Genomic DNA, 15,176 nt, shown 5'->3' with positions numbered 1-15,176 from the left:
CCTGAAGTCATTTGACTTGTCATCTTAAAGGATATTTATAAACTATAGCATTCAGGGAGCTCCCAGTGTTACCTTAAATAGAGAGATTCTTTTTGGGAATAAGAAGAAAATTGGACTGTTTCATTTTGGAATGGCTTTCCTTAAATGTAAGTCTAATGATGGTTGATTAAAAGCTCCATAAAAATAGGTAGCAAGCTTAACCATATTCTGTGTTTTTATATTATCATTAAAGACTGTGTGAAAAGCAGATGGAATGTCTTATGCTAAACATGTGAAAAAGATGTTTTTCTCCTGCAAATACAAGTAGCTTTTATCCTCTTCTAATATTGGCCTGTATTAACTGTTTCCTGTAGGCAGAAATTCTGCTTTTGCTATATATATATTTTTTTTAAGAGTAAGGTTTGTTCTGCAAGAACAACAACAAAAAAGTGCTGGTCTCCTTCCAGCCTATTGAGTTAATTTTTGTCAAGCTTTCAAATTCTAAACAATTTTTAAAGGACAATGGAAATCTGAGGGTAATAAGAAAGAAAAAGAAGAAAGCAATTTTGATTAATTTAAGAACTTGGTAAAAGAAGCAAGAAACATTTGTGATCAGCGAAACAAGAAATATATACTAGTTACTGACATGGAGGGAAGAAGACATCCTTGCTTAGAATATTTGGAATGGTGATAGTCAAGAGAAAGATCAGAAGAAGTAGAGTAATCAGGTGCTTTCGATACTAGTCAGGTTTTGACATTTAATTGCATCTGGTTTGCCAAATGCAAGCATTAGATTACAAAACGCATGATGGAAATTATTTATAAGGGACACAAGAACATATAGTTGTAGTTGGGGTTTTTTTGTTTTTTTTTTTTTTTTAATGCTGAAGACGTCTGGGTGGTTATAACATGTGAGGGTGTGCTTCCCAGCCCAGCATCTGATTAGTCACTAATTTAGGAAGGAATGTCCTGGCACAGTTTTGTTGAAGCATGTGAGCCTATCAGCAGAATAACATATTACGCTCTTTTAAGTGTTTCAACATACAGTTGAGTAAAACAGCTCAGCTGTTTTGAAACAAACTTCATGGTATTCCTTCCAAGCCTCCTGTTCGTCTCTTATTCCTTATTGACACAAGAGATGTTGCATGTTTACTTACTAAAACATATTTCACGCTTTAAAAACTTTTAAAATTAATATTCCAAATGTTTTAAAGTCTAAATAACAGTGAAGATAAATTCTAGACAGCTTTAAGTATTTTATTTTTACAATAAGGGAAACAGAAAGTTTCTGCTTATATTCTGCATGTTCTGCAAGTTTCCACACTCAAAGAATACAGATGATCAGACATATTAAGGTGACCGGTTTAATTAAAATTTTCAGAGATATATATTTGCTGTAGTGCAGAACCACGTTCTCCCAAGTCAACCTGTATGTTATGGCCACAGCACCATATGACACACATTCCTTTCCCTAGCTTAGATTTTCCCTAGCTCCTCTTTCAGAAGTTCAGCCTTTTTTTGCCAAGTGCTTGGATTAGTAGTAGGATTAATAGGTAACTGATGTAGTTGTGGCCATTGAGGTTACTGTAACTCAGTTCGTAGCAAGAGGTAATGCTTAAGAAGATTTCACAGTGAATAAAAAAATATCCATTATTTGTGCTGGAGCTGTCCTGACAAATGCATTCATAAGGGATTTGAAAAGGCAGTGAGTAGTGGGATGACCAGGTACCAAATTATTCAAGAAAATTAAGATGAGGATCAACTATGAAGAATTCCAGAAGGTCCTTACAGAATTCTTTCTCAGTAAAGTAGCATCTGAAATTCAGTGTAGATAACTGTGAAGTTATGTGGAAATACCAGTACTAAATTCACATATAAAATAATAGTGTCTGAAGGTGACTGTAACCACTCATGAATAAGATGTGGTTTCACAAAACCAGCATTAATCAACAGACTAAATCTGCTCTTAAGTATCATTAAAAAAGACATGCAGGGAAAAAGCAAGGACAGTCAAGTGCTACTCTCGGAAACCTATTGTATGTCCAAATCCTGAATACTCTGTGTGGGACTGACCTGCTACCTTCCAGAAAACGGGACAGGAGAAAAAATAATCCACAGCACAGCAACAAGGCAGATCAAATTCACAAAACTATTTCCTTATAAAGAACAAGTAAGTGAGGTAGGACTTTTAAAAAGAGGAAATGAATAATTAAAGAAAAATACAGTAGAGGTCTCTCAAAATACGATAAGGAGCATGCCTTCTCTCTCACACTTTTGGAATGAGGAGACATCAAAATAGCAGGCAGAAAGGTGAGGAAAAATAAAAATATGCAATAAGTTTCAGAAATCCTTGACACATGATTGTTGTGAATATTAGAACTATAGATGGATTTTAAATATAAATTACAGGACAGTTTTTTAAAAGAAAATTAATGGCAGGCTTTTAAATGAAAAATCACCACCTCTGACTTTGGAAAGTCAGAGCTGCAACCTAAGCTGCAGATTGTTGGAAGCTCTGTTGTATTTTATGGAGCTATCATTATGTATTATCCCATATTTTTATTCTGTTGCTTAGGTATCCCCAAGTATTCAGTTTTGGCAAGTGTTAAAGACAGGGCACAGGGCTAGATGTGCCTTTGGCAGGCCCAGTCTAGCTGGTCGTGGTAATACCCAAGCTTCGACTTTTTATTCAGTTAAGTGACACAGTAAGACTGAAATAAATGTAACTATTTATATCTGCATTTGTATATAAATTGTCTATAAATGTTAAACTATGAGAAATCTGAGAAGGGCACGTGAGATGGCTGTTGCTCAATTTTAGATGGAGTGTCTGTTGCTACCACCACATTCCAAGGAAGTTGCAAGGTCAGTGTGTACCTTAACATCATGCATTTATGCATTTGGGCATGAGATCAGAGTAATATAATTAATCAGAGCAACAATATCTGAGGTTTGCATGTCTGATCTTTAAAAAAATACTGTTCTAAATATGTGTAGCTTGCCTTAGAACACAAACTGAGATGTGTCTGAACAATTACTGGATGGAGTTCTCATGTCAGGGCTATACAGGATCAAGCTGTTTCCATTGTGTTCACCATAAGCAGACAATTTTCTTAGAATGTGTACCTTGACAATTTCTGTCGTAACCAGTTAGCTGAATCAGATATTTTTTATTATAATCAAAGTCTCCAAGTGTGGGAATTCAGCTAGAAACTCAATATGATGATACACAGAAACAGAAGTGTCTGAAAACGACACATAAAATATAACTTTTTTGTTAAAGTTTCAAATACTTTGCTCAAAATTCTTGCAGATGTACCTTGGAAAATACTTATTTCTTCAATCAATAATCAAACTCAAAACATACTGAAGAGGGGTTTTCTTTTGTAATGAGTACTTTTAACAGATGGAAATTAGTCTTTGGGGGCTTTCTTAGTCACTGAAAGGAGGTGAAAAGCACTGCAGGTTACCTGAAAAGCAGTTGAAAAATTATGTATTTAAAGTGCTCTGAATGTTTCCCAAATAAATTATTGGGGGGGTTTAGAACACAGGTGTACACAGGAGGTATTTTGTGGGTTTATTTTATTTTGTTTTGTTTTGGATTTAGGAGGGTTTTTTTGTGGCTTTTTTCCTTGGGTTTTTTAATATGAAAAAACCACCTCACTGAATTAAAGTAAAAGTCTGAGTAGTGAGGGGTTTTTCCCACCCTCCTACTTCCCTTCTTTATAGGAACATCCAGGCAGATGGATTAAATTATTTTTATTCAAGATTCTAAAGGAAAGAGCAAAAGCTGTGATAAAATATTGTGAATTTTACAGATTTATATAGGTATGTACGAATTTGTAGATAAGTAACTTCTAAATTGAAAGCTTAATTTTTTAGTCTTCTAGCAGCAAATTGCACTTTTAAAATAAAGTGCAGCTTAATAAAAAAGGATTCTTTATACATTTTTGATGTCCCTTTAAAAATGAGGGAAAAGGAAGTTTTAGCGATGACTGGAGTGGCTGTTGTGCTGTACAATACAAATGGTCTTTACCTGTGTTCTAAACCACCTTCTGAAATGCCCTGAATTTAAATAAAAATTAATAGTAAAAGAGTAGGGAATGGCAAATTTGTCTTTGGGACGAAAGCCTAGCTAACTGAAGTTAGTTTTGTCTTCCCAGCGGTTCTGTCAGCCCCTGAGCAGAATGCCATGGGTCCTGTCATCCTCTCCAGGCAGGGTGAAGGTTATCGGGTGCTCTGCCCTTCTGGCTGAGTGCTCTGGCAGCGCTCGCCTGGCCAGCTCGGGGGATTCCTCTCAGTCACAACTCAGCAGGTGCCCTTGCTGACAAATGGGTTAAGCTGCAGGTCCTCATTGATCATCATCCCTCGTCTGAACCCTTCTTGACTTCTACTAGCCCAGGCGCCACTTGACTGTAGTTTTTTTGGGGGTGGGTGTGGTTGTGGGAGAGTGCTGAGTTCTCTCTTGCAGTCTTGGCTGCCCTTCTGCCTTTGCCTTTTCCATGGAGCTGTGTGGTGTTGCATTGGCTTCCCATTGCTTTAAATTTGCAGATGTTTCATGGAGGGCTGGATATTAAAAGAGAAGAATGGTTGGGTTTGACAAGTATTCACTTTAGAGAAGCTCTGTGAAGAAATTGGTTTACCCAATTACTTCAGGATAAAGTTAGCTTTGTTTTAATCAGTGCACTCAGAATTATGCTTTGTATAATGTATTTATTGCTGATGCTTCTCATTATTACCTATCTTACCCTTCTATGTTGTCACAAGTGATACTAGGTAGAACTATTTTCTTTAAGTTTTGATGTTAGCATTTGAGAAGTTTATGTCTGCTTTCTCTCTTCAGCTGGTAGGGCTATAATGTGAGGTCAAAACGTAATATGAACTGTGGTTCAGGTTCCTCTATTTTTTTAAAACTAGCTGATTGATCAGCATACACAAATACATGCATTATAAAGTGGCATGCACTCTGACATTTTCTCCACGATTTTAGTTTGTAAATACTTAAAATTTTGCTTATATAAATGTACATGTTACTGTTTTTCTTATAGTATATCAGAATTGCTAACTTGCTGTTATAAGTGTTGGAGTTGGAAAGTAGCATACAGTTGTAGCCTACAGATTACCAGTTTATCCATCACATGAAATTATAGCCTTGACATTGAGTCATGTTAATGATAATTTAATAATGTTTTCTTTTGCCACAGCTGCACTACCACACTGAGACTGAAGAAAGACAATTCTAATGAAAAAAGCTCATTTAAAAGGAGAGAATATGATTGCAATTTTACCATTGGACATGTAAACACTGGAGAGTTCATGTCTTGTCACATACTAAGCAAACAAATAGATAAGTTGATCTTAGTATGTTGATGAATTTGCAGTCATTTACTCATCTGTCTCACTTCCACTACACAGGCATTGAAAAAGGCTGTGAAGCTTAAGGAATCAAAATGAATCATACCTACTATTGAAAGCGCTCAGCTAGCAATTCTGAATATTAATCAAAAGTTTGGCTCTTTGTGCTGGGATGGAAGAATAGGGTTGGTGTCAGCAAAAATGATGAATGATATATAACTGTGTTCTGTGTTTACATTATACTGTATTTGAAGTCCTGCAGTTATTCATCCTTAAGCTTCTAAGGTCTAATTGAGAGTTGGTGACCTGGACTTGGATCTGATTATGGCTTGAAATTGCACTAATCTCTCTCTGGAGGGATTTTCTTACTCTGCTCCAAAGAAGAAATTATATAATTAGGTGGAAAACTGGCTCCTATCCTCATGTTCATAGGAAGATTGCAGCATTGAAGTAATGGTGCGTCATCTAAGCAAACACTGAGCATACCAGCAAGATCTTTTAGACATAGGTGCTCTCAGTATGTGGTCTGAGTATCTTGCTGTATGCTCTGCCTTTCATATCGTTCATCTTTTGTCAGTAGGAGAAGAAAACAACTGCTGAGAAGAAACAGATTCAGAGTGCTACAAACAAAGAGACAGGGAGATGGGCAGGTTTCAGAATCTTGAGTAGCATGTATGCCTAGGGAAAAAAAAAGCATTTTAATATGACTTGACTGAATTACAGACCATGAGAACTTGGAGAGAACTAGTACCTTGGTAGAAATGCAGTATAATAAATCAAATAATTTCATGAAACAATATGTAAAAGGTTTCTTGAAAATTTTGAAAAAATACTCACTTATCTTCAGAAATGGTTGAGATCATTGCTAGGTGGGTTTGGGTTTTTTGTTTAGTCTTTTTTTTTTTTGCCTCCAAATATTTGTTTCTTTTATAGCTGTTTAACAAGATTCCATGGCCAAAAAGTCACAGAGCAGTTGAGATTTTCACCCTTAGTGGTAAGATCTACCTTCCTGTCTCCAGCTCCTCTCTGTTTGTCACACAAAATCCAGCATGATCTGTCATATTTGTAAACAGCAAGATTTGCTGTCTTCATGTGACTAAAATTTAATCATCTGCTTTTAAAACTGCCGTTGAAGTGTCTCTTACTTCCTTTAACTCCTCTTTCTGCTTGTGTTTGAAACTTGGAAATATTGTCATGCACCAGGGAGCATTATTATGTGTGCTTTGTGAGAAACACTAAAACCTCATAGTGACAACTCCTTGTTGCTGATACAAATCAGGTTTCAGTGTCTGTTTAGTCAGTTTTCTTTCATACTCAATTTTTTATGATTCTCTAAAAATACATATTCATGTGCTCTGTTCTGCCCAGTGAATATTTCTTGCATGTGGTATCTTGTTTAGCTTTTTGAATGTTGCACTACTTTTTTTTTTGTCAAAACGGAATGCTGTTTGTTTGGGGTGCTTTTTTCTGAAAATGCAGCTTGTGATCTTAAAAATGTTTAACAATGAATTATTTCATCCAGGTACAAATAAGAATCCTGCATAAAATGCAGAATCCCATGAAGAAAGAAAAATTTTCCTGAGCACTTTTATTCTTTGCTTTTATTTGTCTTCAACTGTTGAAAGATTTTTTTTTCTTTTTATTTTATTTCCAATTCTGAACCTTGGTACAGCTAAATACCAGACTATGTTTTGTGTGTAATAGGTGTCTTCATCTTTTTTAGCACACTCCTTACTGCTTGTGGTTTCATCTGGAATAATACCTCAGCAAAGAACTGAGCGGGTCCAGCAAGTCCAGTTTGAGGATTTTTCATTTATGTTTGTATGAAAGGTTTCTTCTCTTTTAAAATCAGCCTCCATTGTATATCTCACAGTGTATGGAGAGACCTCAAAGTTAAGTAAATATAATAAGTATTTGCAGTTTGAATTCAGCTTTACATAGAAAGAATCGGGACAGGAAACTTTTAGCAAATTTTGGTTGAAAATATGGAAAAATTGGGCATGCCCTTCAAATTAATGAAATATGGTAAAACAGATACTAATAAATATATAAATATATAAATGTACACATGCCTGCACACACATAAATGTGCTAATTTTACTCAGTTTCCTAAATTGAAGAAGAGGGGAAATAGGTCATTTTGGAAGACTTCATGTATGTTAATAATAAGATTTTTTTTCAATAGCATTAAAAGTCATTACCCATTAATTTTCATCCTAAACATGTCTTTGACAATCATGGTAATTTTTAAACCCATGCTTTTGCTGAAGATAACATCAGTACAAACCATCTACATAAAGTAAAATGCTAGACTTTTTTCCATTAGTTCTGGAAATGCAAACTAAACTAGATGTTCTTTTGGGAGTGGGATTGTAAATATATATATGTATGTAGATTATATATAATTTTTTTAATGTCGGTTGAGGGTTTTTAGGGTGTCTTTAAGTGTACCGTAGGGAGTTCATTGTTTTTCATTCACATTATTGGAAGTGAGACTTAGGGTTATACATTGAAAGCACTGTGTTTCCTTTTAGGTGAGGAGAGACATAGAAGGCAGCAGTGGTTGTGAATAGCTCTGGAGCTGGTTGTCCAGCTAAAGCATGCCACAGGCTGATTAATTAAAATCTTTGAAAGCTTGCAGCCTGGGTGGGACACACCACCTACCTCCTAAATCCCTTGAGCATCATCAGTATCTATCTGAGTTTGCAAAACAGTGTATGTGACACTATTTCCAATCCTTTTTAGCTTCTCAGTGAGGCTACTTCCTTGTCTCTGGCAAGAATATAGCTTTTATTTCCCTTCTTTTGCTGAAGGCTTGTGCAGTCTTTGGTGCCTGCCGGTAAAAGGAAAATTTTGCATAGACGTCCATGCTATTTGGGGAAAAGGCCATTTGCTTGATAATTATGATACATGTTCAGTCCAAGTAGACTGGAGCAAAACTGGCAAGATTCCCTAATCAAGCAATATGTCAGGCAGACTGTCAATCTGATATACATGCCAGCACATCTTTTGGGGTGTCTTTGTACCTGACAATAAAGAGCTGTTACTCAACAACTCTCAAGGAAGTTTTCAGAAAGGTCTAGAAGAGGTCAGCTTAGTAGAAAACAGGATAATGGAGAGAAGGAGAAGTAAGAAGAATTTATTCTTAAAGTTATCCAAATAACATAAAGAAGATCAGGTACTCTGGAAAGCTCAGTGTAAAAATGTGGTAATAACAGGCAACATAGCAAGAGAAAAGAGGTCAAAATGAGTAAATAATAGTATGCTCTTACTGGGAATAACTACATTTCTGGTCTCTCCTGCCTTAAATTAGTTATGGTAAACACAGGAAGAATTTACAAAAGAATAGTGAGGATGTTTGAGGGCATGCAAGAGCTTACATGAATGAAACAGGTAAGCAAAATAGGGCTTTTAAAGATGAATGAGCTGACCAAGAGGAGGACATTGTAGATAGAATCTTCTTCCTCTTGATTACGAAACCAAGGGCTTCCATGTTCCTTTCAGAAGTAATAGCACAAGGAGGAGGAATACACTGTAACGTAGAAGACGTTGTTCTTTCTGTTGAAGAACCAACAGAGCCAAGGGGAGGGAAAATTTCAGAAAATGCTGCAAGAAGTGAGAGAGACACAGCAAGGCTGGAATCTAGTAGCTCAGACAAAGAAATTGCTCAGAGAAGCATGGATTAGTCATGTGAGTTGAGGCCTCAAAAGTGGCAAGAAGGAACTTCGAAGGACAGAGAAAAGTGACTCAAGTCCAGTGCAGTTAATGCAGGGCTTAGCTGCAACAAAGCAAGGAATTAAGGATCTCCTTGAAAAAAACATGGGTAGGAAGACACTTTCCTTTCTTATTCTGTCATTTCTAGTTACTTTGAGTTTTCCATATTGGAGAAGTTTAAAACTGATTTTTAGCAATGCTAAAAAATGGTAAGCTCTTTTCTAAACAGCTTTGTCTTTCAATTTTGCAGTCCCATCAAAAACCCCAAACTATAATGTTCTGCAAAAACAATAAATCACTGTGAAAAGCTGAAGAGAGTTAACTCATCTGCCTGTTCCAGTATAAGACATCTTGGAAACCAGTTGAAGTGGCTAGACCAGAGCAAACAATATTGGGTGGGGGTTGGCCGGTTTTTTGTTCCCAAACAGTATGCAGTTAAGCTGCAGATGCCCTTGCCACAAGATTTTGTAGGTGTTACCATAGGATGGAAATCCACTCAGAGCTAAAATATAGGCATCACTGCTGGCTCAAATTTCCACAAGCTGGAGTCTGGAAGACTATTTGTAGAAGGCAGCAATGTATTTTTTCCTTGGCTGTTCCTTTTGGACACAATAAAAGATGCCAAAACCCTTTGGCCTGATTCGGTACAATACTTCTGTTTACCTGCTGCTTTCACCCAAGTGTTCTTGCTGAGGTCAGTCCATCTCATGCTGCTGTGAAATAATCTGGAACCTGTTCTGCAAGAAACCTCCAGATGGGCCAATACAAACTCCACTTCCCTTGGGTGCAGAAGAATTTAGAATGATCAAAAAAATTAGGTGATTTTTCTAGACAGTCTTTGTGATATCAAGCAAAATACTTCAGTGTGATTGCAGTTCCACTAATTATGCACTCATGCTGTTCTCAAGTATGATTTTCAAAAGTGATGAGCAGTGATACCACTAGAATACCTCTTCAATACTAGAGTATTGAAGTGTTTTATAAATGCTCTAATTCCAGCCTAACAGGTCCTTGACATTTTAGATAGGTACTCATTTAGTAGACAGTTTTGAACCTAATCTTTCCAGGTCTTCCTTATGAATAAGTAAATAAGGTGATATTATCCTCCTTGCCTCAGTGAGAGCAAGGAAAGAGTTGTAAGAAATTGTACAAGTAAACAGTTTTTCTGCTGTAGCAATAAGCTCTGTGTACAGAGTGTGATCAAGAAATGAACAGTTCAAAGCTGCACTTGTAGAGTTTGGAGTACATCAAGTTCCAAGGCTGAAATACAGGGATTGACTTGGTACTGAAAGCTTTTCAGCTTCTGAGTGCAATTGTCAAATGCATTAAAATGGAATATTTTGTAAAAAGGCATTTAACATAGTAAATTTATGTGATTGTGTAAGCGTATATCGCAGTGCGTGGAAACTAAAGCAGCCCAGGTTGCATAAGGAGTTCAGTATTGTTTGCTTTCATTTTTGATGTTGCATTTAAATTTTGAATGATGCTCCTATGTGTTTGCAGATTTCAGTTATTTCTTTTGCTTCATTTCCTAATTAGAAGACATCACAAGTTCGATCTGAAGATGAAACTGTTATACAGAATCATTTCATTAATTAAGATTTTTGAATTTAGCAGCTCTGTTGTTTCAGGGGAAGCTTGAAGAAATTCAACTTTTTATTACTTCATCTATGACTATCAGAAGTAAGAAAAGAAAAAAGAAAAGGAAAGAAAAAATTATTACATTGGAATATGGAGGTATCAGTGATCATGGAAAGTCTCAGTTGTAGGCATGACATTTATTAATGCTTCTTTATATATTGCATTGCATAATTTAGTCAGAGGACTTTACTCCTGTTTTTTTAGGTCTTACTAGTCCTTTTGAAGAAATTTGTATGAAAAAAGGAAGAAAGGGTAGAATCCTTCATCGTTCTAAAAGTTAAACAGCTTTCCAGAAATTATGCATTACTCACAATGCACCATATGTAGCTTAGCAAATCAAAGATACATGGCATATCTTTTTTCCAGCTTTGCTTTTTTTTTTTTTTTAATTTATTTTTAACATGTGACATCCCCAGGACAATTCTTACTGTCTCATGCAGGACAGGCAGGTGGAAATCTTGCTGGGTTTCTTCCTAGAAAAAGAGATTTCTTATGTGAAGGTCTCTGGATGTAATGTGGATTTGAAAATATATTAAGAACAACAGGTCAGCCTGTTCAGTGAGGGAAGGGAGTTGTGTGAAGGAGCAGTGCTGAGCCATGTGCTGAACAACAGACATAGGGATCCTTGGAGTCTTGGACTGTGTGACAAAGCTTCACCAGCACAGATAAGGTTGCGGGGGTGTTGAAAATTAATAGAGACATAGCTGGTGTAGCTGGAGTGACAGAATCCTTGTCATGCATGCAGCAATAGGAGGAAAAGCCGTAGGAGGAAATCCATATTCAATTCACCTTCACAGAATCAATCAAAGTATTTTGGCAGAAAGCTTCCTCCTGCCAGCATACTTCAGTTTTGGAGGACTCTTTCAGCAGAGTGTTCTGGTATTCCTATCTAAGATTAGTTGTGGCAGATGAGCTTGGAATCAGAACGTAAAAGCAATGCAATTAATCACTATTGAAAACTTGTCTTCCTATTCCCTATTGAAAAGAATTATTAAATTTTGTTGATTTTTTTCATCTGTGAATTTAGTCATTGGAGAATAATTTGGCTCCTTCTGACAGCTTGTGACTGATGCTTTGCAGGGAGGAAAAAAAGGATTTTTTGTAGTTTTAAGAATAAAATCTTTGCTCTCATATTTTCAAGCCTTTCACTTTATTAATGTTTGAGTGCTTTAGCTTCTCATCGTTTGGGTTGCTACTTACACCTGAGAAAAATGGGAGATATTGAGGAAGATTTCCAGTAGAAGCAGAAAAATAAAAGTACTAAATGGGTGGTGATTCTCCCTCACATGACCAGAAAGAAAACAAACTGTTCGGCTTTTGACCATGCTTGCTACTAAACACCCTGTCATAGTGTGTGAGGTGAGTCACGACTTGTTTATTTATAGCCACGGCCAATCAAAGCCGACCGCTCTGAACTTCATTCAAGACCAGCAGCTCTTAGGATGTCTTGTAAACATTTGCTCTCTGAGCAAAGAGCGTTCTTCCTGGCAGCGAGCAGCACAGGTGCCTGGCTGGTGGCTCCTAAAACACAAAACAGACTAGAAAATTGTTGCCTGGATTATCTAGACTGGTAGAGAGAGACTGAGAATTCCCTTTTACATCTGAAATGCCAGACAGTGAGGATCTGGGACAAGATGACAGGTACTGTACTTTGCTTGTGCTGGCCCTCCCGTGCAGTGCAGCAGGGACTGAGGCTTCATGTAATTAATCTGTGTGTGCTCCTGAGTGCTCAGCCTGAGATCAGTTTTCTCTGCCTTGTAAATGATCTTCTGCTTCTTTAGGGCTTTGCCTCTAATGCTAACCTTCTCAGGAGGGGAGTGTGAGTCTTAATGTCTGGTAGAGGGTAAATGGAACAGCTCTGAGATACTTCTTGAACTGAAGGTGAAGGGAAGAAAACAGTGTGGTTTCTACCTGGTCACTTTTTCCTTCAAAGCCTCAATATGTCAGGCATGGAAGTAATTTAGATGGAGCCATGCTACTGACAGAACACTAACTCATTTCTGTGAGATAGGGCACTGGGTCCCTTTGAGGTATGCCTGTCTTTCTGAAGTTCTGCTTTTATTTTAATTAGCTGATAAAACCAACAGTCAGGACAAAAACAAGTTATTGGATCCCAAACTTGGTAACAATTTTCAAAATACTGTTTTTCTCAAATATGATCCAACACATTCCTATGAAATAAATGCCCTAATTAAATTTAACCAAATAGTATTTAAAATAGATATTTGAAATGTAGATGTTATTGATGTTTGGCTATGTCAGAGTTTATAATCTAGATTTCTTAAAGTCCACATGGTTTTTCCATAGTCTTGATGCTAATCAAAATGGTGTTAATGAAATATTTGATGTTGTAAAAAGAGCATTTGTCACGTATGTAGAAAGAGATCCTTTTTTTTAGAAGTTAGTGAACAAAATGCCAGAATACAGAGGCAAATCTAAGAAATTAAGCAACTACAGGGATCAGAATTGGGCATTTCATTATGGCTTTGGGTTTGATTTCTTCTAGTTAAATTTAAATCTAAAATTTAAATTTATGTGGATGTTTTTCCAGTATGTTTGTCAGTGTGTTGGGAGATGAAACACAGGAGATAGTTCTGGTTGTCTGTTTTAGAGCAGCACATTCAAGCAAGGCCCCCTAACTGGATCAGCGTGGGTGAATGGATCTGCAGGGGCAATTGTGTCTCTGCAGGGGTGGGGTCACCTACACATTTCCGTTTGCAGGGATATCTGGGTTGTGCCCTATATATATATGACATAGATTGCAATTAATTGTAGTTGCAGGTAGCATTTTTTCTTCTCTTAAGGAAATGTTGACTCATTACTGATAACCACCAAAGTGTTAATTGCTCTTCTTCAAAAAATGTTTGGTGAGGTGTCCACTTTTTTCAATTGTTTATTTTTCAGTAAAGAAAACCGGAAATACGTGTGACTCCTTAAAAAAAGTTTTCAGCTTTGTAATGATATCTAATTTATTTTGTCCATAATTCTTTCTCTATAAAGGCTTGCAGCAAACTTTGGCAGCTAAACAGAAGGCCTAAGACTCTAAGACTTCTTTTTCTATCAAAGTTGAGAGTTTTTGTTTTGGAAGAAAAAAGATGAACTTTTCTAAAGCAGTAACCTGGAAAAACATAACAGAGCCTGCTATGCCCATTTATCATTTTTGAAGCTACTATTAAATTAACTGACCCTGATGTTCATCCCTCATTCTTTTGTGTCTTCCAATTTATTTTTCTGAAATTAATTTGCCTTTTTGTCTTGGTCATAACAAATAGGATATAACTGGAGAACATTGCTAAAGAAGTGCTAATGAGGCTTGGTGGAGGTCAGAATATTTTGGTCCAAGTTAAATAAGAGGGAATAGAAGGAGGAGCTATGGGAGCTGTACTGGAGCAATTAATCTTACAATTGCAAAGGAAGAAATCGTAATGTAAATGTACAGATCATGGTGCAGTTTTAAGGGCACACTGAATCAAAGCTTCAGCTTGTATGCATTTAAAAAAGGAGAGCAGTAGTGTTTTTGTGGGAGGTCTAGAATGAGCTTTGATCCCTGACTGGTTTCAGTGCAGTGCCCTCCTTGTAGGCACTTCTCAGATGCAAATACTTCTTACATCCTCTCTCCAAGTTCATGTCCTACATCAGAAAATATGTAATATTGTGTAACACGAGTATTTCATGAACATTGTTACATCATAGATAAATATGTGTCATTGGTCAATACTCCCTTAGTCATACTGCGAATTAAAATGAAAAATAAGCAAAGGAATAGATGCACAAATACTTCTTAGTAAGGCTAGCCAAAAAGCAAAGAGTTGTGAAGAGCAGGTACCCACTCTATCTTCTGTTGTGTTTTGGCACATGATCATGGCTGGTAGCAGATGAAGAACAGAGAGGAAACACATGGCCACAGGTAGAGGATTGAAAACGATTTAGCATAAGGAGATATCTTTCCTCAGTAATTCTTTATCATTGGGTCCACTGCAGTTTTGGTGTAAGACAGTGTAATTTTTTTTCTTGAAAATTGACATTTTGTGAGGAGTCTAATGATAGTCAAGAATGTATAAAAGACACTGTGAATATTGGTCCTGAAGTGGTGGAAACGTTTGGCTTTAGGAACTCTCAGTAATGCATCAGAGTAGTAGGCAATAACCTATTTGTACAAAATACCTTAAAACCCATGGAAAAGAGTCAAAATGAAGTTGTGCACAGAAAAAGTTATAGGGTACTTCAGGCATCTTTCCTAGCTGTTTGACTTTGAAAGGCCTTGAGCTAGGAATATTCCAGCTGAAGAATGTGGAAGCTCTGAAGTAAGAAAATCGATTGATTTTGTGAAAAAGCACTAAAAGAGTTGTCTTTACAAGAGAAAAATTATTCCAAAAGAATTGCTTCCAACAGTTGGGCAGATCTGTTTAAAGTTCTGCAAATGGAACTTTATGGTTTTGCTACTTAGCAGGATTTTCTTTACTTTTCTGAACAAAAATATCTCTTTT

The 15,176-nt window shown here is 36.6% G+C and overlaps 1 protein-coding gene across 7 annotated transcripts in view; it reads left to right on the top strand.

Moving 5' to 3' along the window:
• RETREG1 (reticulophagy regulator 1) overlaps positions 1–15,176 on the top strand; it is a 124,255-nt gene that overhangs the window by 89,231 nt on the left and 19,848 nt on the right. Inside the window, exon 1 of one of the 7 annotated variants that reach the window (XM_068197137.1) lies at positions 12,131–12,330. The exons of the other annotated variants lie outside the window; for them this stretch is intronic. Within the exon in view, the coding sequence (XP_068053238.1) occupies positions 12,296–12,330 (35 nt within the window). The 5' untranslated portion in view covers positions 12,131–12,295. Of the gene's footprint in view, positions 1–12,130; positions 12,331–15,176 lie in introns of those variants that run through there. 7 annotated transcript variants of the gene reach the window in all.

The sequence above is a fragment of the Anomalospiza imberbis genome, chromosome 1 (assembly GCF_031753505.1).
Source record: "Anomalospiza imberbis isolate Cuckoo-Finch-1a 21T00152 chromosome 1, ASM3175350v1, whole genome shotgun sequence".
NCBI classification, from domain to species: domain Eukaryota; kingdom Metazoa; phylum Chordata; class Aves; order Passeriformes; family Viduidae; genus Anomalospiza; species Anomalospiza imberbis.
The sequence above is the reverse complement of the archived record's forward strand: the minus strand, read 5'-3'. Positions and strand labels throughout refer to the sequence as shown.